This window comes from Amphibalanus amphitrite, unplaced genomic scaffold (genome assembly GCF_019059575.1).
Source record: "Amphibalanus amphitrite isolate SeventyFive unplaced genomic scaffold, NRLGWU_Aamphi_draft 000524F_arrow, whole genome shotgun sequence".
NCBI classification, from domain to species: Eukaryota; Metazoa; Arthropoda; class Thecostraca; order Balanomorpha; family Balanidae; genus Amphibalanus; species Amphibalanus amphitrite.
The window spans coordinates 245,982-270,039 of NW_024882018.1; the positions used below are offsets into that span (position 1 = coordinate 245,982).

Genomic DNA, 24,058 nt, shown 5'->3' on the forward strand with positions numbered 1-24,058 from the left:
AACTCGAGGTGTTTTATATCAAAAATAGTATATATTTCAAAATTTTAAAAATGCATATTATTCTTTGTTTCAATGCGAGCTCAATGCCGTATAGCATTTGGCATTTGGATTATCCATCTTAGAGTTACAGCCCGCCAAACTTGGGGCTGCAACGCAAGATCCAAAACATGTTATATACTATAACTCAAAAACCACTCATCTGATAAGCCTGAAATTGTTACAGGAGGATTCAGAGCCCCTGATTACCCCTTAGACCAATTATCGTTAAAATCCGAGAGATGAGGGTGTCAAATTGGAAAAAAGTGGTACCTACGATCTATCGTGGAATGCCCCAGCTGCTAATGGTGCATCTCTGAATGATAAACAGCAATGAAGCAAACACTGACACTCAGCAGCAATCACCTCGCTGTGCCCCCCCCCCCTCCCCCTTCCCCGCCCCATTTCATCAGCTGCAGATCCAATGGTAAGCCGGATGGATAAATGGACTGACTCATGTGTTGATGTAAAACTGATACGGATTTTCCCGGGGGCTGTGGTAGGGCGACGGCTCGGGGTTTCCAATGCATCACGTGATATTGCTCTGTTAGATCCCTCGCGGGAGCTTGGCGTCACGTATGTGGACAGACGATGTGTTTGACGGACCTGCTGAATGTCCGGCACGTGTCATTTGAAGAGCAAGTGTCACGTGTACCAGCGCAAGGGCAAATCGAGGGATTTGCAATCAGGGGGCTTAGAAATATAAAACATCAAGGTATTTAGAAAATATGGCTTTATAGTAAATAATAAAGAATAAATAAAATTGACAAGAAATCAGATTTGTATTAGGTACTGCATTATTTTTAATGTCATCTCTGAGCTTAGAACAATATCCGGCAGTGCCAGCCTACCTACTGCTGATTCATGCCTTAGCAGCAAGCTTGCAACACCATCTCTGAGGAGTCCGGCGATTCAATTCATTGTATATCTGCCACTCTAGCGGACGTGCTGGAATTTCCTGCACAAATATTATTATACGGGCGGCTGGCTCCAACTTTCCATGGCCACATGACACTACTGCTTGTGAAAATACCTACTCCCTAGTGAAAGAGAATCGTGCCTCTCCCGTTTTCCATTTCACATTTCTCTCTGTCTCTGTCTCTTTCTCTTCCTCTTCTTCTTCCTCTTCCTCTCTCTCTCTCTCTCTCTCTCTCTTTCTCTCTCTCCCTCTCTCTCTCCCTCTCACTCCCTCTCTCCCTCTCCCTCTCCCTCCCTCTCTCATCTGTTCTCTCTCCTCTTGCCACAGCTTCTATCATCATCCATCTTCCCTGTCTAGCCTCCGTTTCTTTTACAGGTATATAGTTACTCTCTGCACTTCATCTTCTTTTACCTCTCACCGAGGCTCACTTGTATAAGTACCTACTGCTCCCCGACCTGATAAGCAATGTCACCTTGCCTTGCCCCCGCTATCGCGTCTTCCGGCTCCCTTGAATTGCGTACACAATGACACATACTACACAAGTCTGGCAGACACCCTGACTCGACATTCTTTAGCGGCTTATGAGCTACACCATGAGTCAGGATGACTGTTGCGAAAGCCAAGTGTGCAAAGCTGGCATGCAGATTATTCGGTATTTGCTCATTGCCATCCATTCCTATCGACGGTAGGATAGGCGCTCAGACGGTAAGATTCGTGGCGGTAAGAAGTCAGAAGGTACATTGCTAAAGCTATCACGGGTTGTGACGTCCTGTTCATTCCTTACTCGTCCCGAAAGTCATACGAAATTTTATCGTCAATCATCGTTTCAAACCGATCATTTTTCTTTACGGCCGGCTTTATGCATAGTGTCCAGAGAAAAATTACCAACTTCTGAAAAGAAATCCGAAAGAAACCAACCAGCATTCTATTCCGAGGTCTAAACCAAGCATTCTATTCGTTTCAGATCTTCATCAACAATGAGTGGCACAAGTCTGTTTCGGGAAAGACGTTCCAGACCCTGGACCCGCGGACTGGCGAGCCAATCGCCGACGTCCAGGAGGGAGACAAGGTGAGACACGCGAGAGACAAACGAGGAGACAAGTTGAGACACGAGTGATTAAGGGGAGAGACATGGAGACACGAGAGATGAAGGAGAGTAACATAACATGGAGATACGAGATATACATAAAGGGAGACATGAAAACTCGAGACAAAGGGAGACGTTGAGACATGAGACACAAAGGGGATAAGAAAGAGACGTTGAGAAATGAAAGACAAAAGGAGACATATGAGACAAAGGCGAGACAGTAAGACGAGTGAGTCTAGTTGTATTGCTAAAACGAATGCGATATGATGCACCCCTTCTCGCAGGCTGATATCGAGGCTGCCCAGGAACTATTTAAATACCCGCTCCATCTTTTGACAGGCTGATGTCGAGACAGGCTGCTTAGGAGGCGTTCTAACCCCTCTTGTCCTACTCTTCTCCACAGGGTGTGTCGAGAAGGCGGTGAAGGGCACCCAGGAGACGTTCTGACCCCTCTTGTCTTACCTTCTCCACAGGCTGATGTCGAGAAGGCGGTGAAAGCTGCCCAGGAGGCGTTCCGTCTGGGCTCCCCATGGCGGACCATGGACGCCTCAGAACGTGGCCGACTGCTCCTCAAGCTGGCGGATCTGATTGAACGCGATCAGACCTACCTGGCGGTGGGTAGAGGGGGAAGAAGGGAGGAAGACCTGGCTGGCATATTATGGAGCGCAATGCCACTGGTCCGTAGAAGACGGCCAGAGACAATATTAAAAAAAAAATAGCAGCTTCTTTTGTGGATAATTTATTTGTGATCAAGGCAAATAGGTAAACAAAAACAAATAGTTAAACAAGGTCGCCATATCTTCGCAAAAAAGTCAGCTTGGTTACGATCGCTTCAAACGTTTTATTATCCGAGTAAATGTATCCCGATCTTGATTTCGCTTACTCGCTACTACGAGTAAAATCGATATACAAGTTTCGTATGACCGACACAACGTTCATAATCGCCGATGGTATATTTAAACTTGTTTGACCTGACTGCCCCGACCCCACATGACCTCCTGAGTTTTGACCTCTCTGACCCCTCCTCAGAGTCTGGAGACGCTGGACAACGGCAAGCCGTACAACATGTCCTACCTGGCCGACACAGCACTGAGCGCCGGACACTACCGCTACTACGCCGGCTGGGCGGACAAAATCACCGGAGAGGTCATCCCCGCCGACGGCAATAACTTCAGGTCAGCGGCGGGGTCACCGCAGGGGCGGCGTCAGGGGCGGGGATTGGGGAGGCAGAGGCGGTTTCAGGGAAGGGAATTGGGGAGACAGGGGAGGTGTCAGTGAAGGGGATTGGGGAGGCAAAGGCGGTGTCAGGGGTGGAGATATAGAAGGCAGGTGCGGATTCAGGGGAGGAAAGTTGGAGGGCAGGGGCGGTTAGAGGGGAGGAGATTCGGGGACGGTAAAGGCGGGGGGCTGAAGAGGGAAGTTGTTGAAGTAAATTTGCAAGAGCTGTCGAAACGTGAACAAGAACATCATACATGCATACATTTCAAGAAGCAGAGTGAGTGAGTGACCAGTTTGTCCCATTGCCTTTGACCTTACCTGACCTTGGCCTCTGAGGCTCTGACCTTACCTTACCTGACCTGACCTGAATTGACTCATGACCCGTTCTTTCTACCCCCTAGCTACACGCGTCACGAGCCGGTGGGTGTCTGCGCTCAGATCATCCCCTGGAACTTCCCCCTGCTGATGCAGGCCTGGAAACTGGGGCCCGCTCTCGCCGCCGGTACGTACCCCCTCTTTCTCCCGCTGTCTCGCTCTGTCTCTGTCTCTGTCTCTGTCTCTGTCTCTGTCTCTGTCTCTGTCTCTGTCTCTGTCTCTGTCTCTGTCTCTGTCTCTGTCTCTGTCTCTGTCTCTCTCTCTCTCTCTCTCTCTCTCTCTTTCACTCTTTCGCTCTCTCGCTCTCTCGCTCTCTCTCACAAGCCCTCTTTCTTTATATGCCTTTCACTCTCGCTGTCTAAATATCTCGTTCTCGCTCACCGTAGATTTGCGACTCTTCGTTCCGTGAGCTGTGCTTCATTCTCCCTCTTATTTTGTAACCGATTTTCTTTGTAATTGTAATCGATTTTTCTTTGTACCCGTATGTGCGTTTATGTTACACCGCGTCGCTGCGGTGTCCGAGTCGAGTCGGGGCTGACCTGACCTCGCCCCTGCGGGCGCCCTGCCCTCCGCCGGAGCCTGACCTCGCCCCTGCGGAGGCACCGGCTGACCGCTGACTGCGGCGGCCGGCGGGAGGGCGGGCATTCGGGGACGGAGCCGGAGCGTGACGGTCGTGCGGTTTTTCGTGTCCGAGTGCTCACAAGCGGTGAAAATACAGTGTGCCTATTTCAAGAACTTTATGTTGACTCTGGCGGCGCTCCGCTAACATTGGGGGCTCGTCCTATGCGATTTTGATAGCGCCAGTGATTCAGTAACAATTATCAGTGACTAATTCAAAGTGACTATCAGCACCGCACGGTGCCGGTGATGGCTGTCTCTGCGCTGCACCAGCCGTGCCTGTAGTCGGTGCCTGCCGTGCCGCTGGTGCCTGTCTCGAAACGGACCGTGCCTGCCGCCGGAGTCTCGACACGGACCGTGCCTGCCGCCGGTGCCCGTCTTTTCTCGAGCGTTCCTGTCTCGACGTGAGCCGTGCCTGTCGCCGGTGCCTGTGTCGACACGGACCGTACCTGCCGCCGGAGTCCGTCTCTACACGACCGTGCCGGTGCCTGTCTCGACGCGGACCGTGCCTGCCGCCAGTGCCCGTCTCTACACGACCGTGCCTGTCTCAACGCGGACCGTGCCTGCCGCCGGTGCCGGTCTCGACGCGGACCGTGCCTACCGCCAGTGCCCGTCTCTACACGACCGTGCCTGTCTCGACGCGGACCGTGCCTGCCGCCGGTGCCGGTCTCGACGCGGACCGTGCCTGCCGCCGGTGCCCGTCTTTTCTCGAGCGTTCCTGTCTCGACGTGAGCCGTGCCTGTCGCCGGTGCCTGTGTCGACACGGACCGTGCCTGCCGCCGGAGTCCGTCTCTACACGACCGTGCCTACCGCCGGTGCCTGTGTCGACACGGACCGTGCCTGCCGCCGGTGCCCGTCTCGACGCGGACCGTGCCTGCCGCCGGTATCCGTGTCTACACGGACTGCACCTGACTCGCCCGCTGACCGTACCTGCACCAGCCGTACTTGTGCCGACCGAATCTGGCGACTCTACTTGGCGTGAGTGCTCAAATCTGCCGCACCGGTGAGTACCTGGTACCGATTGCAGGGCGCGAACTTTTGTGCATTACTGCATCTAGACCGCGTGCAAACTGATTCATTTGTATGGTTGAAATATTTCACCATATTTTGCGGTCTGTGACAGTGGTATGAACCAAATTACGACGGAATTAGGCGTGATCAGCCCTATGTTTGTGTGAGTGTGTTCGAAAAGTGTGGATCGATCTCGATGGACACTATACTTACCACTCGGAAAGAAGGAGTCTTGTGTATTGTTCATGACTGATGTACCGTGTGTGGCGGTACGAGAAACCCGAGTGACGAAGCGAGACACGGCCGTACTAGGCTGTTCAGCCGTCCTCCCTGCTGCGTGTAACTCATGCGAGGTCAATTCCCGTCCTCTTGTCTTTGCTGGTCGTGTGGACGCGTCAAGTGACCTTGAGTTCGTCTCTGGTATCTTTGATCCAACCAACCCGCGTGTCCTCGTATCCAACCGGGGAATGGCTTCAGAATCAGTGCGTAAGGGTTCTATTCTCGGTTACCTGGCCTCCGCCGCGGACAGCGCCCTGGACGTGGAGGGAAGCGTGCAAGTGTACTCTTCTACAGCATCCACAGACGGGATCGAGCCCGATGGTTCCTGTCCCTCGGCCTCCGACATACCGGGTCTCTCTGAAGATCAGCGAGCGGCGGTACAGGAGATCTTCGAACGTCACTCAACAGTGTTCATGCGCTCGGATGCGGATGCGCTCCAGTCGTTGATGACACCACATCGTATTGAGTTGACTGATGATACGCCCATTTACATCAGACCACGGAAGATGTCTGCCCCAGTTGCGGACGAAGTCGAGCGTCAGTGTCTAGACTTGGAGCGTCTCGGCATCATTGAGCGATGTGAATCTTCTTGGAATGCTCCCATCGTCCCAATCCGAAAAAAGGATGGCACATTGCGACTGTGCATTGACTATCGCCGGCTAAACCAGAAGACTGTAACAACCAGATTTCCCATGCCAGAGGTCAACGATACTGTTTTTGGGACTCATCACGGAGTGCAGTGGTTCAGTGCACTGGACATCTCCAAGGCATATTATCACCTCCCTCTGGAGGAAGAGTCACGTGACTACACTGCATTCAGCACACCCAGGGCCCATTGGAGGTTTCGACGCCTTCCTTTCGGATTAAAGAATGCCCCAGCACAATTTCAAAAGGAAATGCAGACGATTCTTCACGGATTTGCACGTGAGAAGCTTGTCGTATATCTAGATGATATTCTTCTGAAGGAGACTACGTTTGAAAAGCATGTGCAGCTGGTCGACGATGTTCTTACGGCGCTCGAATCCCAGGGAATCAAGCTGAACGGACGCAAGTGTACTTGGTTTCAACCAGAAGTGAAGTTCTTGGGACACATCATTAGTTCATCGGGTCTTCGGAAGTCACCGGAGTACGTGGACCAGATCCAGCGACTGGATAAACCGCGAACGGTTCACCAGCTGCGACAGTTCTTGGGAATAGTGAATTACCAGCGGAAGTTCGTAAAGGACTGCTCTACAATCGCCAAACCTCTGTCTGCACTGACAGGCTTACCTGCAAAGACTGTTCTGACCTGGACTGATGAGATGATTGAGTCATTCGAACAGCTGAAGTCCGACATGCAAGCTGATATAACACTCGCGTTCCCCGATTACAGACCTGATGCAAGTCCTCTCTGTCTGTGGGTGGATGCCTCTGCTATCGGTGCTGGAGCGTGCTTAACTCAAGAGCAGGACGGACAGCCCAGATTCATTGCTTTTGCCTCGATGACCTTCACCAGCGCGCAAAAGAACTACTCAGTAACTGGTCGTGAGCTTGCTGCTCTTCGCTGGGGAGTCAAGACATTCCACTCATTCTTGTGTGCTGTTCATTTTAAAATCTACACTGACCACCAGGCACTGATGTACCTCCACAACATGCGGCTCGTCAACCATCGTCTTGCCCGCACCGTGGAAGAACTTGCTGATTACAACTACGAAATTATCTACGTCCCTGGACAATCAAACTTCGCCGCAGATCTCCTGTCACGGATGCAAGTGCCCTCAGCAACAGCCGCTGGGACCTACCAGAACGAAGAACTGCCAGACGGTCTTCGTCTTCGGTACCGTCCTGAAGGCGGTGGAAACTCTCTGGTGGATTGTCTTCGACACTGGATGACTGAGAGAGATGGGTTCCCTGCAGACGGTGGGGACATTCGCCGGAGGCTGGTAGATGAGGCCCTTCGGAGCCCCGCTAAGTATGGCTTCCGGCTCGATCGGTTATCTCGACAGTCTCTGAGGCTGATGCGGTTTTCAGGACAACCTCTGGCGATGGATATGCTCACCGTGGCAGCAGCCATGTACAAAGTAAAAAATTGTCGTTCATTTTGGCCCAACTAACCCGATGACCTTCACTGATGACTGTCGTTCAGCGAATGACATCCTGCACCTACAATGCCTTGGGGGCATTCACTTCAATCTCCTTCAGTCGTACCTGGAGACCGACAAAACGCAACTGACCGCTGCGAGCGTTGCGAGTTGTCGAGTCTCTGCAAGGAGTGTGGAGGAGACACCAGTCACGGCATCTCAGGTTGATGACACGACGTCCTCCAACTCGTCCTGCAAGAAGTTGAAGCCAAGCTGCGACCATGACCAGCACACTCAGTGTACCATCACAGCGTTCTGCAATGGGGTGCCGCTGTGTGGATTACTGGATACCGGTGCGGCCATCGGCATGATAAGTGCCAGTGCATTGCGGCTCATTTCATCTCATGATCCTGGCATCGCCATCCAGAGAGTTAGCATACCCATCATAGGCCTGTGTGGGCAAGCACGGTGCGAGAGGCTCATCCACGCACAAGTCGGTATGTCGTCACATGCTCCAGTGGCCATGGTTCTCCTCGTTGACGAGGCCGATTCCTTCGGCCATTGTCTACTCCTCGGTGCTGACTTCATTCGGACTGTCGGCATCTGCCTAGATTTCGCGAGTCTTCAAATTCGACTGGGTGGGAGTGAAGTAAGCATGTTCGCCGATCCTGACGCTCAGAGGGCTGCCGCTGTCAGCTACACTGTTGACATGGGAGTCCCTACTACATCGTCGATTCGGGAGCATCAGGCCTCCAGTGACCAGCTGAAGGAGTTGAAGACGCATGTCGAACAGACAACCCCGCCTGGTCGTCTGCCTGAGAGCCTGAAATGTTTCAAGAAGCACATGGATCATTTGCAGCTGAGGGATGATTTACTTGTCTTCGACCACCCGGACAATGGTCCATTGCCGGTTATCACGCGATCATGGCTGGTCGAGTTGGTGTTTCACGCGCATGAAGATATGGCACACATCGGAAGAGACAAGCTGCTCGATCTTTTCGGTCAACGGCTCTTCGCGCCTGGACTTCAGTTGGTGATCTCAGACATTGTACGGACCTGCCAGCGCTGTCAGCTTTACAAACCATCGCCTCAATTACACCCTCCTCCCGTGAAGAAGATAGAGTGTCAGTCGCCATTTGAGTTGGTGGCAGTCGATGTCGTCATGTTCCCTCGCTCAGGAAGAGGTCACCTGGGATGTCTGGTGGCGGTGGACCACTGTTCCAAGTGGGCAGTGGCAGTGCCTTTGCGATCCAAATCAGCAGCAGCGGTGGCACGTGCGTTTCATCATCGTGTTCTGCCAGCTCTTCTGAAGGTTCCTCAGCGGGTGCTGTCTGATAATGGTCCGGAGTTTCGTGGCATGGAATTTGAATCCGTCCTGAGTGACTGGAAGATTCAGCACGTGTACAGCACGCCTTACCATCCCGAGGGTAACGGTGCAGTGGAGCGTTGCAACCGGACGATTGGTCAGTCACTTCGCTTACTGACGGATTCCGCTGGTGACTGGGACCTGCACCTCGCCAAGGCTATGACAACGTACAACAACACCAAGCATGCAGAAATCGGTACGTCACCTGCGGCCCTCCTACTTGATGCGAGAAATGCGGACACAGAGTCGCGTGTCGCCTCTGATGAAGAGCAGGATGTGTGGAAGGCAGGCCATCCGAAGTTTAAGCCATTCCGAATCGGAGACCGTGTGAAAAAGACGGTCCAGCTACCTGGACATCGCCTCGAAAACAAGTTCGAAGCACGTTATATTGGTCCACTGACTGTATCTGAAGTGGCTGAAAGTGGTGTCACTTACCTCGTGAAGACGGATGATGGTGTTGAACGGAGGGCTCATCACTCACAGCTCCGTACTTACTATGATGCACCGGCTTACCTCAAGCAACTGCTACATCGCCGTACCTCGAAGGATGTCATCACTGCCGCAGGACCAGCGGTGGCGTCGGGCTCCCAGCCGGATCCGTCACAGATAATTCGTGCTGGAGTTCTGACTCCAACTGGAGTTGGTGAGGCTCCGACTGGACAACGTCTTGTTCGTGCAGCTACTCGGCCGATGCTTCAGCATCACGATCGGACGCAGCCTGCCACTCTGCGACGCAGCTGCCTTCGAGATCCCGCCTCATCGCGAAGAAGTCAGCGGGTGCGTTTTGAGATGAACGAAGATGGAGCGAGCAGGGGGCCATTGCACAGTAGCCCATTCTTCCGACGGTCGAGGCGCGTGCGTGACCGTGGACGGCGGGCGGCGGCACTTGGCGATGGGGGTTCCGATGAAACATGTCCTTCGGCATCTCCAACTTCGTAAAGTTCGTAAAACCCTTAGTTCCGATGACCGCCCCGGCTGCTGTTGTTATACATACATGGAAGCTTTGTCTGAATGTTTCTCTTTACTACGGGTGAAGTTGCTCTGTTAATGATGCCGTACATTGACTGCGATGGCGGATGAAAAGTGTTTCTTTTGTTGCGCTTCTCGTGGCGATTTGTGTGGTTGGGCGAGTTCCGCAAGATGATATGACACTCGCGCCAGTTTTGTTGGTTGTTTTGTTTGTCCGCACGACTTGGTGTAGAGGGGGGCAGTGTACCCGTATGTGCGTTTATGTTACACCGCGTCGCTGCGGTGTCCGAGTCGAGTCGGGGCTGACCTGACCTCGCCCCTGCGGGCGCCCTGCCCTCCGCCGGAGCCTGACCTCGCCCCTGCGGAGGTTACCGCCGCGGGGCACCGGCTGACCGCTGACTGCGGCGGCCGGCGGGAGGGCGGGCATTCGGGGACGGAGCCGGAGCGTGACGGTCGTGCGGTTTTTCGTGTCCGAGTGCTCACAAGCGGTGAAAATACAGTGTGCCTATTTCAAGAACTTTATGTTGACTCTGGCGGCGCTCCGCTAACAACATTCCCCTGGTAAGCAGTGACCGCCATCGTGCGTTGATAGTCGATACACATCGTTTTTACTATTTTCTCTTCTTTTTCTTTCCGAAAAAAACTGAATTAGTTGAGAAGACTTGTTTTACACGTAATTGAATGATAAGTCCTTTTTGTACCCTACCTGTTCTCCCTCAGGTAACACTGTTGTGATGAAGCTCGCCGAGGAGACTCCCCTCACGGGTCTGTACGTAGCCGAGCTGATAAAGGAGGCCGGCTTCCCACCGGGTGTAGTCAACATCGTGCCCGGGTTCGGCCCCACCGCTGGAGCGGCCCTGGCCTCCCATATGGGGGTCGATAAGGTGGCGTTCACCGGCTCGACAGAGGTTAGTTGGCTGAGGAAGGGAAAGTGTGGAAATAGCTTCATAGTAAATACTTTAGCCCGGCCGGGCCCGGGGGGTAATCCCAACCACCGCAGCCCGGGGGGGGGGCGTTTTTCGCCCCCCTGTCTAACTCCGTAAATAAGGGAGCTACGGAAACAAAAGCGATACCAAACGAAAGGTCCTTACGAGACGATTCTAATGCACCTAAAATTTTTGACCTCAGGTCAATTTTCAAGGTCAGAGGTCAAGGTCAAAGGCCAAAAACGGGACATGTGTAGTGATCTCAAAGTAAGCCTTCTAGAGGACGGCAGGCTGCATCAAACCGGCAAAATTGGGTATCAAACGAAAGAAGAGAATCTGAGGATTCTGAAAATGTGCTCCAAATCAAAGGTCAAGGTCAAGGTCACGCTCAAAATTGACCTCAAACTTGGCACTTTTTCGCACATCTTGCGTGCTAACTTCCAAGATGTTTTGAAATGTTTTGAGGCTTATCAGTTCCCTATTTGTGGTTCATCTTACGATACAAGGCTGCTCAAAGGTCAAGGTCACAGAAGAGTATCCCTGCTAGAGGCTATTTCACTGATTCAAGTTAGTAATAATAAATAAGACAATTTTGCCATCCGGAAGCTCTAAATGAGGGCTTAGAGGAAAATAGATGCCAGATTCGTGATCAGCGGGTAAAAATCCATCATAATCGACCTTTCATGTGTCAAGGTCAACCAGAGGTCATTCGAGGTCACATGAGGTCAACATGAAACTTGACCTTTTCCGAACAAAATATATATCATTCGACGCGGCTTGACAAGGCGAATGCGATGGTACCACTGCCGTAACTCTAGGACCATTTTAGTCGAAGTTATTTGCGAAAAACTAAAACCACATTTCGGGGTCGTTGACCTGACCTCTGACCTCAGGTCACCAAAACTATTTTTCTATTTTTCTCTAGGTCAAACGCTACACAGCCGTGCTCGTAATTTGTCTTTATCTCTAAAACTCTATTTTTAGCAGCTATTTGAAGTTTGCATCTGTGACGCCGAAGTCTGCCGTGCAGGGGTCTAGAAAAATGGACCTTGTGACGTCATCAAGGGGGCTAGGTCCAAATTTTTTACTTCAGAAGATGTCAAATTGATGGGAGAAAAGGTACTGAAAGTTTCGCCTTCCTATCCCTAAGCGTTCGGGAGTTATCGCAAATATTCGCCAGGGGGGGGGGCGAAAAACGCCCCCCCTCCGGGCCCGCGAGGGTTAGTCTGCCGTTTACACCCAACTTCTAAGATTCGTAGATGAAGTTATAATCACCAACAACGATCTGCCAATCGTATCTTCTGCTCTCCGTCTTGCTTCCCTCGCTGGAAGAATACATTTTACATGTGCCCGAATAGAAGTACGCCCATTTGGTGGTAGTTACGAGGTCGCATCACTCCAACACCCCATACCTCGCTCTAACCGCTGCCTTGAGACACCTTACCCAAGAATGCCTTACAGTGTTACCTTACCCCTTCTCACCTGTCCTGTTCTTCTGACCCCAGGTCGGTCAGATTGTCAGCGAGCTGGCCGCCAAGTCCAACCTGAAGCGGGTGACGATGGAGCTGGGCGGAAAGTCGCCCAACATCATCTTCAAGGACGCTGACCTCGAGCAGGCGGTGGAGGGAGGACACTTCGGCCTCTTCTTCAACATGGTAAGGTCTGGATGAGGGACCACTAAGAGCGGAAGCTCATGCTTTATGGGTTGGGGAAGGAGGTTGTGTTGTGAGAGAAGAAAATTATTTAATAGCTTCATGTTTTCTTGATTCAGATTCTGATTCGACTGACTTCATTCTGATTCGACTTTTTTTCTCTCAGAAATATTCATAAAAAAGGGAGAAAAACCTTTTCTGCGATTTAACCGGCATTTTTGCCGATATAATAACACTGCGAAGTAACTAATAAGAATTCTAAAATGAGAGTATGCATGAATTAATGAGGATACATATCCGACTGATGAGTCTGGTCTCTGCCCCGTGACCTCGGACCTTTGACCCTGACCTCTGTCTTGACCTCTGTGTCTAACCTTTGAGCCCTTCCACTCCACAGGGCCAGTGCTGCTGCGCCGGCTCTCGTATTTTCGTCCACGAGGACATCTACGATGAGTACGTGCAGAGGAGCATTGAGAAGGCCAGGCAGAGGACCGTGGGCGACCCGTTCGACCCCAACACGCTACAGGGACCGCAGGTGCGTGCCAACGGGGGGGCAGGTGGTCTTGGAGCGGGAGTGAGAGTGCTTGGGGGATATTCTTTGCGTGTCTATTTGCGGGGTATTACTCTCAATGCTTCACCGAATGGGAGGAGGTGTGAATCGGGAGTTTCCAAAGTAGATGGACTTCGTATGGATATTTGAATAGTACCTAGTTGTGTTGCCATATTGATTCTGTTGTTGTAAGAGGGCGTAAAGAATTACCGACAAAACTACAGAATATTTTAATGATTTGGGCTTATCGGGAGCTTTTCGTGATTGAGGCTTTCAACACTTGTCAGCTCACTAAAGTCATCGCGCTTTTCATGATTTGGCATGTAACTATGTAACGCAAGTTCTAATTAGTCAAGCTGTTACACTAGGTCACCAGATACTTTTTCGAGCCCTCTGACTCTTCTCCCTCTTCCCCCCCCCCCCAGATCAGCGAGATCCAGATGAACAAGATTCTCGGCCTGGTCGAGTCGGGTAAGAAGGAGGGAGCGAAACTGGCGCACGGTGGAGCCAGGATCGGCGACAAGGGCTACTTCATCGAGCCGACTGTCTTCACTGACGTGCAGGACAACATGAGGATTGCCACGGAAGAGGTAAGAGGGTTAGGCAGGGAAGGGAGTGGATAATTATAAGGAACTGTGGGTGTTCGGGCATCGCAAATTCGCCACCTCGGCGCAGGTAACCTTGACCCCCGCCGTCTGTTGCGAACCCAAAGCTAAGCCGACGCGCTGAGGCGGCGGATTCGCGTGCGTATTACCCACAGTTCCTTACAGCTCCCACTAGCTATGGGGGGTGGGTGGGAGAGGGGCGCAGGGTAGGTGTATGACACGTAACGAGCATTTACGTAGGTTTGAAGTTCTTGAGCAAAGTGTAAGGGAAATAGGAATTTTACGATGCTTCTCACTTAAGCCCACATAAGAGGGCAGTCATGTAAATGTGTTTACGATATATGTTAATTCATTATTTAGCGTAAATAATGTCTAAATGATTCTCCTATCGTGTTTTCCTATCATGTGACTAAGCGCACGATATTATCTTTAGCGGGTGGGATGTATCGGAAGGGCTTCTAAAAACGTGGCTCTCGGGGCAGTATGGCACTCGTCACTACCCAGCCACATTTGTGTCTCATCTTGCTGCTGTTTGAAGCACGCTGACTGTTTGCCGCGAGCAATGACTGAGATCTGTTTATCGTAGCTTCACCATAACCAGTTTAGCATAAACAGATGCCAGCTGCATACCTACTTGCTGTCAAGGGCAAGACGGCGGTAGGCCAAGGAATCAGCTTTTTATATTTTATCGTTATAGCGTGCTTCATCTTCAGTTAGTGTATAGAAACAGTGTAAGGAGCATTTTATATTCATCAAAAACACCAAAAAAGACACACTTCGAAAGCATTCAGTTCGCCCAGAGAGCGACTTAAGCCCACCAACCTGCCATTTTATGTAGTCTTGTTTACGCATAGCGAAGAAGAGCGGAATAATTACATGATCAGACACACATGAGAGTTTCTGGGAACTCTGCGAACCTTTCTAAGCAAACATACATAAGTCCGTCGTATCAACCCGTGCAGTATTATCACCATGCAGCAAGATAGTTTAGGTAGATAAAAGATAATTTAGCAAGGTAAAGACACCCTAGGAGTTTCTTGATCTTGTTATACCCCCATATCTAACCCCTGCCACTCGTGTTTCCTCCACAGATATTCGGTCCGGTGCAGCAGATTATGAAGTTCTCCTCTGTTGAGGAGGTGATCGAGCGAGCCAACAACTCCATGTATGGGCTGGCGGCCGGCGTGTACACGCGAGACCTGGACCTGGCCAACCGCACTGCCCAGGGACTCCGAGCGGGGACCGTGTGGTGAGTGAAGGGCAGCGCGAGGGACTGTTGAGAGACTGGGACACTTGGACAGTGATCAGACAGTGACTAGGGTCAGGGACTGAGGTCAATGCCCAGGGACTGCGCGCGGGAACCGTGTGGTGAGTGACTTGTTGCGGGCATGAGTCTGAGTGGGGCTGCAGGCTAATACTGGGCAGAAAGGCAGGGATCAGGGGTACCGGGCAGGGACCAAGGACAGGGACTGGACAGATATCGTGCTGCTCATGGACTACGAGCGGGCACTGTCTGGTGGGTAGGGGGTCGTCCGTCAGTGAGTGGGGTGAGACAGGAGCTAAACAGGGGTGGGGCAGGGACCGTATGCCCCAGGGACGGCAGGCAGTAACCGGGGCATTCCACGATAGATCGACCAAAGCCGTACACCCTCATATTTTATTTTTTGCTTAAAATTGGTCTAATGGGTTGTTATGGGCGGGGAAGCCAGCTGTGCCAAGGATTTTTTTCTTCGAACACCGGTTTCCGAGATATAGCCTCAGGCAATTCCTGGAGGTCACGCTGCAACCCTATGTTTGGCGGCTTATAACTCAGAAACTATTGGTTTTCAATGGTAAAAACTTTATATGGTTCAACTTGCAATCAATCTGCGAACGTTTTGGCTATCTCGGATTTTCGATTTTTGAAAATTTTGATCACGTGACATCTTGATCTTTTTTTCGAAGAGTGACCTTGATATTTTCCCAACTGAAAGTCGCAATTTTGTCTGATGACGATTAAAGCCTTATCAATTGTCATTCATATGCGACAATAAAAAAAGTGGCTTTCGGCCTGCATTGACCTGAGATCAGGTCATTTTTATGACCTGTCCATTATTACGAGCGGGAGCGACAGCGAGATCTCAAGACTAAAGCAAGATAGCGACAAGTGGTAAACGATACAGGATTCACACGGATAAGGTCTACAATTTTCACTGAGGTCATTTTCAGGTCACGTCAAAGATGACGTCACAGGGGTAAAAAGGAAATCAAAATAGTTTTGGCTGTACCTTTTGATCTAATAAAGAAAGAGACGTAGAATAGGCACCAATCCGTTTGCTTTCGCCTAGCGCCAGTTCGTTTTGAATTTCGATACCGATGACCTGAGGTTAGGTCAATTTCTTGACCACCCCATTATAAGTCAATTGGGGAAAAATCAGCTCCCTTATTTTTACACTAAAACGCGTCGGAATTGCCTAATATACCATGAGTGACTCCATATGCGACTAACTTTGACTACCTTGAGACCTTTTTTGCTCTTGGTCAACTGTGACGTTGCTCTTGGGTCATGTGACGTCATTAAAGGTCACCAAATGTTTTTTTTGCTAATAACTCCTTACAGGTTTGAGATACAGCCGCGCGGATAGGCTCATTGTGTTCAGCTCGTCAAGGCCCATCGAATGATATATATATATATATATATATATATATATATATATATATATATATATATATATATATATATATATATATATATATATATATATATATATGATGACCTTAAGGTCACGTGACCTAAGGTCAACTTTTGACCTTGACCTTTCGAGGTCAACATACACATGTTTCGATGCGGATCGACGAGAGGATCACGATGGTGCTATTAGTTTGTTCCTAGCTGGGATACTTCGAAAGTTATTCGAGAAAACTTCATATATATGTAGTGCCGCCATTTAGACTTTCTTTTTACCCCTGTGACGTCATCTTTGACCTGACCTGAAAATGACCTGAGTAAAAATTGTAGACCTTATCCATGTGTACCCTGTGCTGTTTACAGCTTGTCGCTATCTTGCTTTGTTCTCGAGATCTCGCTGTCACTCCCGCTCGTAATAATGGGAAGGTCATAAAAATGACCTGACCTGAGGTCAACGCAGGCCGAAAGCCACTTTTTTATTATCTCATATGAATGACAATTGATAAGGCTGTAATCGTCATCAGACAAAATTGCGACTTTCAGTTGGGAAAATATCAAGGTCATTCTTCGAAAAAAAGGTCAAGATGTCACGTGATCAAAAATTTCAAAATTCGAAAATCCGAGATAGCCAAAACATTTGTTGGTTGATTAGGAGTTGAACCATATCAAGTTTTTACCATAGAAAACCAATAGTTTCTGAGTTATAAGCCGCCAAACATAGGGTTGCAGCGTGACCTCCAGGAACTGCCCGAGGCTATATCTTGGAAACCGTTGTTCGAAGAAAAAAATCCTTGCCACAGCTGGGTTCCCCGCCCATCACAACCCTTTAGACCAATTTTAAGCAAAAATAAAATATGCGGGTGTAAATTTTAAGTTTTTTTGGTCGATCTATCGTGGAATGCCCCAACCGTGTGATGAGTAAGGGACAGCAGTAGGGACTGGGACTGATACAGGTACAGGTACTGGGATATGGACTGGGACCGGATAGGGACTGGAGCTGGTGAGTGACGAATGACTAGTACTGAGTAGGAGCTGAGACCAGCCATTTTCAGACATGACCCGGTTCGACCTGATAGTGATATCGTAACTTGATGCCCTGTCCTGGTCTGAGCCAAGAGGGGACCATGGTCTGACCTAGCTTTGACCTGGCTTTTTGACCTGGCCGTGGCGAACTTTACGGTGTTACCTGGTGCCCAGGCCCTGCCAAAACTGTACCGTCGTGTTATGGATCTTAGTTTGAGTTCAAATGACGCACAACCGTCGCATTGTGAAGCCGAGCCACCTAGCGGGTCCCCTTCATAACTTCTAGTTCATTCTGTAGGGCCACCAGGCTGCAGTAGCAGCCAGTGCTCTAACTCTAGAGAGAAGAGGGATCAATCGGCAGTCTGTCTAGGGATGCGCTAACGTTAAGCGTATCCGTGACATTGACGTCGTATTCTGTATCTCCTTGCGACTGATGGATCAGCATGCTCTTGATCTTACCCCTGCATTCCTGATTAGATCCCGACCAGACCACTATAAGACCCCACAATCACCTAGTTTGACGTCATCTTAGAAATGATCTCGTCACTGACGAAGAAACTAGTGCTGTATCTTACCCCTCAACCCCATCTCTGACTTCGCCATGACCTCAGCGTGACCCTGACGTCTTTCTCTTCTTCCAACAGGATCAACTCGTACAACGTGTTCTCGTCTCAGCTGCCTTTCGGCGGCTACAAGATGTCTGGCCACGGCAGAGAGAAGGGATCGTACGGCATTCAGAACTACACCGAGACCAAGACGGTCGTCACCGCCATCCCGCAGAAGAACTCGTAAACTCACTCGTAACTCGTAAACTACGGTTCGAGATGCGGTCAAGGTTGGATGTTCGGTTCGGTGTCTATACCTATGTGTACCTACTGACGACATTGGAAAGTGGTGGTTGAAATTCTACAAACAAGGTGCTAATGAAATGATGATGTAAAGGTGATATGGGAACAGCTCTGAAGATAGAGCGACGGAATAGGTATGCGACGAAGTTGTGGTGCTTTCGCGTTTGCTCAGTGTTCTCTCTTCAGGATGTTCGTTCGGGATTTCGTGTGTTTAAAACTGTGCTATTGATTAATGCACTGTGTCAGGTGAGCGCCGTAACCGTTTGCAGTGGAATTATTCGACGCTACGAACTCACGGGATGGGATGATTTCTATGTCCACATGAGGCTTAAACCAACTTGAACAGCTGTAATCGAACGTGTAATTTGTCGAACGTTGGCATCTGTGAATGGTTTTGGCCAGTCCTGTATAAAAGCGAATGGCATCGTTTAACATGAGGCTCGATTTAGCCATGGGATGGAAAGTGGTTAATTCGGCCCGTTAGAAAGCACGGCTGATAAGTGATAGCATACAGCTTCTCCGCAATGTCTTCTTCACACCCAGCATACGTTTGTGTCTAGTAATGCATTCATGTGGATCAGCTCTTAAAGAATCCCTCTTTGTGCTTACGGAGCAGGTTGTAGGACGTAGGTATCGTGTTCGTACATTGCGCATAGACCTGCTGCGCAGTGGTACCCGTTTTGTACACACGTCTTTTGTTATCGGCTACTGATGTGGATTTGTGTTGCATGAAGAATCTTTTTCGTTTTCTTCGATTTCTTATGGCTTAAGTTATCGGTTCTTCCTCGCTTTTGCCGAGTCGAAGTTGTCTCGTAGTTTGTCAAATATCACCGTGCCACGCCGCGCTGTACAATGCTCGAAAGACCGTCCAGGGAAGACTTCCTGAGGTATTTTGTAAATGGATAAGCGCAACTACAATTACACACTTGTTATTCAATATGTGTGCAGAAATAATACATATTTAGTTTTCACAAATAAAGCAATCTACAACGGAACAGACTGGAGTCTTCTGGATCAGAAAAACGGACTCGTTCAAAGCCAGATTTACGTCAGATGTCGTTTTTGGATGAGTCCATTCCAACTACCATCCCTTTTTCACCAAATGATGTCGTCCAAGGCCAAAATTGCGTCATATCTCGGTTTTTGGACGAGTCCATTCCAACTACCTTCCTTCCCTTTGTCACGGAATGGACTCGTCCAAACCCCAATTCGCGTCAGTTTTCGGTTTTTGGACGAGTCCATTCCAACTACCTTCCCTTTTTCACAGAATGAACTCGTCCAAACCCAATTTCACGTCAGATGTCGGTTTTGGACGAGTCCATTCAAACTACATTCCCTTTGTGACGAAGTGGACTCGTCCAAACCCAAAATTGCGTCAGATCACGGTTTTCGGACGAGTCCATTTCAACTACCCTCCCTTTTTCACAGAATGGACTCGTCCAAACCCAATTTCACGTCAGATATCGGTTTTGGACGAGTCCATTCCAACTACCTTCCCTTTGTCATGGAATGGACTCGTCCAAACCCTAATTCGCGTCAGTTTCCGGTTTTTGGACGAGTCCATTCCAACTACCTTCCCTTTTTCACAGAATGGACTCGTCCAAACCCAATTTCACGTCAGATGTCGGTTTTGGACGAGTCCATTCAAACTACCTTCCCTTTGTGACGAAGTGGACTCGTCCAAACCCAAAATTGCGTCAGATCTCGGTTTTCGGACGAGTCCATTCCAACTACCTTCCCTTTTTCACAGAATGGACTCGCCCAAGCCCAAATTCGCGTCAGATCCCGTTTTTGGACGAGTCCATTCCAACTACCTTCCCTTTGTCACGAAATGGACTCGTCCAAACCCAAAATTGCGTCAGATCTCGGTTTTTGGACGAGTCTATTCCAACTACCTTCCCCGGTCACGGATTGGACTCGTCCAAACCACCGTTCCTCCCCGGCACGAAATGGACTCGCCCATTCGTTCCTTCTCACCACACGCCATTTGTGTCGTCACTCGTCACACATCTGTTCCAGTCCCATCCGTGCTCTAACTTCGGTACAACAGAAACATTTACTTATGTGCAGTTACATATATTTCATTATCACAAATAAATAATACAAACTACACAGGCAGAGTGAGCGGAGCCTTCTCGATCAGGGAAACACTCCCAACTGCCTCCCCTTTGTCAGGGAATGGACTCGTCCAGAACCTCGCCGAGGGAGGACCCTCGGCAAGGAAAGGACTCGTCCATCCGGTAGCGTCCCTTCTCACCACATGCCATTTGCGACAACTCGCCGGCGGCACACACAAAGTCATAAATCAACAAGCAAATGCCCGTTCCCACCACGCAAGATCCCGCATCAACAATCTGCGCATGCGCCAAACCCCGAGGGCGACCACCGTCCTCTTGCTGTGGTCGCCCCATCGCCAACGCATTTACAACGATACGCAACATCAGCGCGCACAAACATCGCGTAAAAAAGTAAAAACTCAAGACCGGTCCAGCGGATACCTTTCAGTGCTGCTGAGAAGTGAGAATTCCAATCCAGGAAGAAAAAATAACATCAGCACGATTCCGAAACCTCTCTGGTTCAACCGCGGCACCAGTCCGCAATTGTCCCAGCTTACAGTGAGCCACCTAAGCGTATATGTACAAACGGAACAGGCCGGACACAAGCAGCGTCCGCCTCAGCTAGGTGCGAGTGCGAGCCTGCGAGTGTGTGCGGTGCCTGTCATCGTATCAATTATCACAAATATATGTATACATGTATACAATCTCCTCCGAACCCTCCGCATACCTCACAATACTGGCTCGCGACGAAATCTATGTACAGCGTGCGGGCGACTGAGTGACGCCAAATCTCTCACTCTCCCTCGCGCTCTCGCTCGCTCTCACCCTCTCTCACTCGCATACTCCCATCAGCAAGGCAAGACAAAGATGGCGCTGCGGAGGCGACGAGCGTTCCGCGGGCCGGGTGAATGATGACTGGGTGAACGAACAACCGTGAAAACCTCTCACACGCGCGGCCAAATCGACACGAGGCAGCAGAGAAACAACGACTCCCGGACAAGGACGGCGATTCTTCGGATTGGGGCAGCAGACCGTTCCTGACAGCGAGTCAGGTCAGGTCAAGGTAAGGTCGGGGTAAGGTAAGGACATAGGAAGGTCAGGGGCAAGTCAGAGGATGTCAGGTCAATGGCAGATCGTAGCAGGTCAGGTCAGGTCGTGTAAGGACGTCTCAGGTCAGGGCGATGCCCTAACGAAGATCAGTCACAGGACGACTTGGAGTGCGCTTAGTTTGTGCGTATCACTCCAATGATATGGACATACTCTGTTGTCGTAGGTTGGTTGGGTGGTCTAACCACCACAGGACAAAGCCAAGCTAGCTAAAGCCGCGGTGGTCTAACCATACACTCCTCGCCCTCATCTTCAGCTACTGGGTGAAGTCGAGGAGGCTCCTGCTCCGCCAGGCGACTACTGCTTCTGCTTGTCCTTGGTGATGTTGTCCAGCAGTGTCTGGGCGGGGCCGGCCGAAGCGGTCTGGCCCTGCAGGGACTGCAGCAGGTTCTGTACGGTGTTGACGTCAATGTCCACCGGTTGGAAGGACTCGACGTCGTCCAGGCTGGCATCCGAAGCTCCCGACTGCAATGGAAAGAGACGATAACGTCAAACACTTGTTTCGAGAATGGCTAAGAGAATGAACAGACATGGGGTTGGAAATGAATCGGTGAAAACATTCAAATGGGTCGTACTCTTACGCTGAGTCATCGTGAACTAGAACGAATATTGCATCCGTACCGCAAAGCATCCCTGAGTTTACGTCCCTTACATCGTGTTTTCTCTATCTGATTCACCACTCCCCATTGCCACCTAAACAACGTTTCAACCCCAACATACAAGCCCCTGGCCACTCATCCCTCTCCCCCATACGACTGACACGTCCCGCTTTTCTCCAACAACCCCGTCTCCAACGTACCTCTTTCCGCACAGCCTTGGTCGCCCGCACGAAGCTCTCAGCCAGCGTCGAATCACGCAGCTCGTCATCCATCTGCGCCATGATCTCCTTCATATCTCCTCCGGCTGCCGAGCCCTTCAGCATGTCCTGCAGCTCGGCTGACTCATCCTCGTCGCCATACGAGGACATGCCGGAGGAGTCGTCGTCACTCCAGTCGTCGTCGTCCAGGCCAAGGTCCAGCATTCCGCGCACGACGTCGGTGAAGCTGTCGGCGTTAAAGTCGATCTTCTGGCTGAGTGTGGACATGCCGGAGGCCGTGGAGGCCTGACTCAGAGTGGAGATCTTGCGCATCACGGCGGCGGAGAGCTTGCGACTCGGCTGTGAAAGGGAGAGAATTCGTAAGCACTGAGGGTGTGGGGCAAATGGCATTGCTCACTTCGCATAGATGCTTGCATCAATAGGTGTTCATCATACGATGAACAATGGTGAGAAAAATGGGAAATTATCGCTTCCCCATAAGAGCACAACTACCATTAGGAGATTTTACAACACAACCTCAATCGTCAGCCCCTTCTACTCTGTCTTTCTCCTCACCTTGCGGGCGCGCGAGCTCTTCCTGCTGGCCGGAGCGGAGTCGCTCTCGACTCCCTCCAGCCCGGAGAGCTGGCTGAGAAACTCCTGGAGTTCGGCGGCCACCTGCTGCGGCGGCTGATGCTGGAGATCAAACTGCTGCTGCAGCAGCTGCTCCAGCTGGTCGGCTGACACCTCCAGCCAGGAGTCATCTGAGGGAGAAGAGACGGCGAATTAGTCCAAGATTCTTCGGAAAGAGGGAGATTTCTGTACGAATGTCGTTAAAGTGGAACATATTTACCGAAGATGAACTAAAAGGATGAATAATTTTACGAAGATTAAGACAGAATGACCATATGAAATGTGAAATAGTCGACAAGATGCAACTAACGAACGAGTTTTACGTGTTACATTGACAGAAACGCATCTGCAATAATTACAATGAACTAAGTGATTGTCCTTCGGCGCTATGAGGTCTTTTGTGCTGCTACCTACCGTCGGGCGGAGGAAGCTGAGCTTCGCGTTTCTTCCACTGGGCGTGATCCACCTTGACTGTCCCGAGTAGTTTTTTGACCACATCTCCAGGCGCCGAATGTCTGTCTTCCTTTAGCATATGCCCAATATAATACTGACGTGCTTTCTCCATGAGGGCTGAGTGATCCTTCGAACCCTCCAGAAGATCCTGAGGAAGGAAGAGAGGGTTGTTAGTTCATTGTGATATAATCAAGAGACAGAGGCTGCATATGACACAGGTGGCTGAGTTTTCAATTGGTATTCCGAGACAGGTTTGAGCAGCTGCCGCCATAGCAGAGTTGACAGCTAACAAACCATCTCAGCCACTAAGCCTGAGTGGTGGCCGGTGCAGAAGGCGTATTTACGTAACACTCGCCCCCAGGTATCGGTGACTTTGACGGAGTTCACGGGCATCCAAACCGGTCCGCGGTCGGGCCGTCAAAAAATCTACCCAGAGCCGCGTCATTTCAGCAGCGAAATTAACCGCAAACATTTACACAGTGGAGTTTCAGACGGTTTCAACCTCGCGGCCCCATCAACATCAGACAATTAATCACTCGTTGCAGAAAGACTCGGACTTTCCCACCGGCTAATACGAGGAAATGTTTGTTTTTCAGAAAGTCAAGGGGCCCCTGTGCCCTTATACGGAGAGGCCTCATCCAACGAGACGTGGGTAAAGGCTTAATGCCAGCTTATCGCAAAAAATATTACCGTACGAATAATCAAATGTTTTGATAATTTTGACAGGTATTCAACGGACTCAATTATCTTATTCGCCTAAGGAGATGCTTTATGACTCCGCATCCCCTATCCCCATACTAAA

The 24,058-nt window shown here is 50.4% G+C and overlaps 2 protein-coding genes across 5 annotated transcripts in view; one reads left to right on the forward strand and one right to left on the reverse strand.

Moving 5' to 3' along the window:
• LOC122393212 (aldehyde dehydrogenase, mitochondrial-like) overlaps positions 1-19,205 on the forward strand; it is a 33,655-nt gene extending 14,450 nt beyond the window's left edge. Inside the window, exons 2-11 of the mRNA XM_043389039.1 lie at positions 1,920-2,024; positions 2,516-2,656; positions 3,072-3,217; positions 3,662-3,762; positions 10,659-10,846; positions 12,370-12,519; positions 12,914-13,051; positions 13,492-13,656; positions 14,763-14,920; positions 18,007-19,205. Of these exons, the coding sequence (XP_043244974.1) occupies positions 1,920-2,024; positions 2,516-2,656; positions 3,072-3,217; positions 3,662-3,762; positions 10,659-10,846; positions 12,370-12,519; positions 12,914-13,051; positions 13,492-13,656; positions 14,763-14,920; positions 18,007-18,154 (1,440 nt within the window). The 3' untranslated portion in view covers positions 18,155-19,205. The remainder of the gene's footprint in view (positions 1-1,919; positions 2,025-2,515; positions 2,657-3,071; positions 3,218-3,661; positions 3,763-10,658; positions 10,847-12,369; positions 12,520-12,913; positions 13,052-13,491; positions 13,657-14,762; positions 14,921-18,006) is intronic.
• A 1,065-nt stretch (positions 19,206-20,270) lies between these two features.
• The window catches only part of LOC122393219 (protein ecdysoneless homolog), a 108,330-nt gene continuing 104,542 nt past the window's right edge, over positions 20,271-24,058 (reverse strand). For all 4 annotated transcript variants that reach the window (XM_043389047.1, XM_043389048.1, XM_043389050.1 and 1 more), the window contains 4 exons: positions 23,218-23,404; positions 22,747-22,934; positions 22,174-22,530; positions 20,271-21,839 (listed from right to left, as the gene is read on the reverse strand). In XM_043389047.1, the coding sequence (XP_043244982.1) occupies positions 21,672-21,839; positions 22,174-22,530; positions 22,747-22,934; positions 23,218-23,404 (900 nt within the window). In that variant the 3' untranslated portion in view covers positions 20,271-21,671. The remainder of the gene's footprint in view (positions 21,840-22,173; positions 22,531-22,746; positions 22,935-23,217; positions 23,405-24,058) is intronic.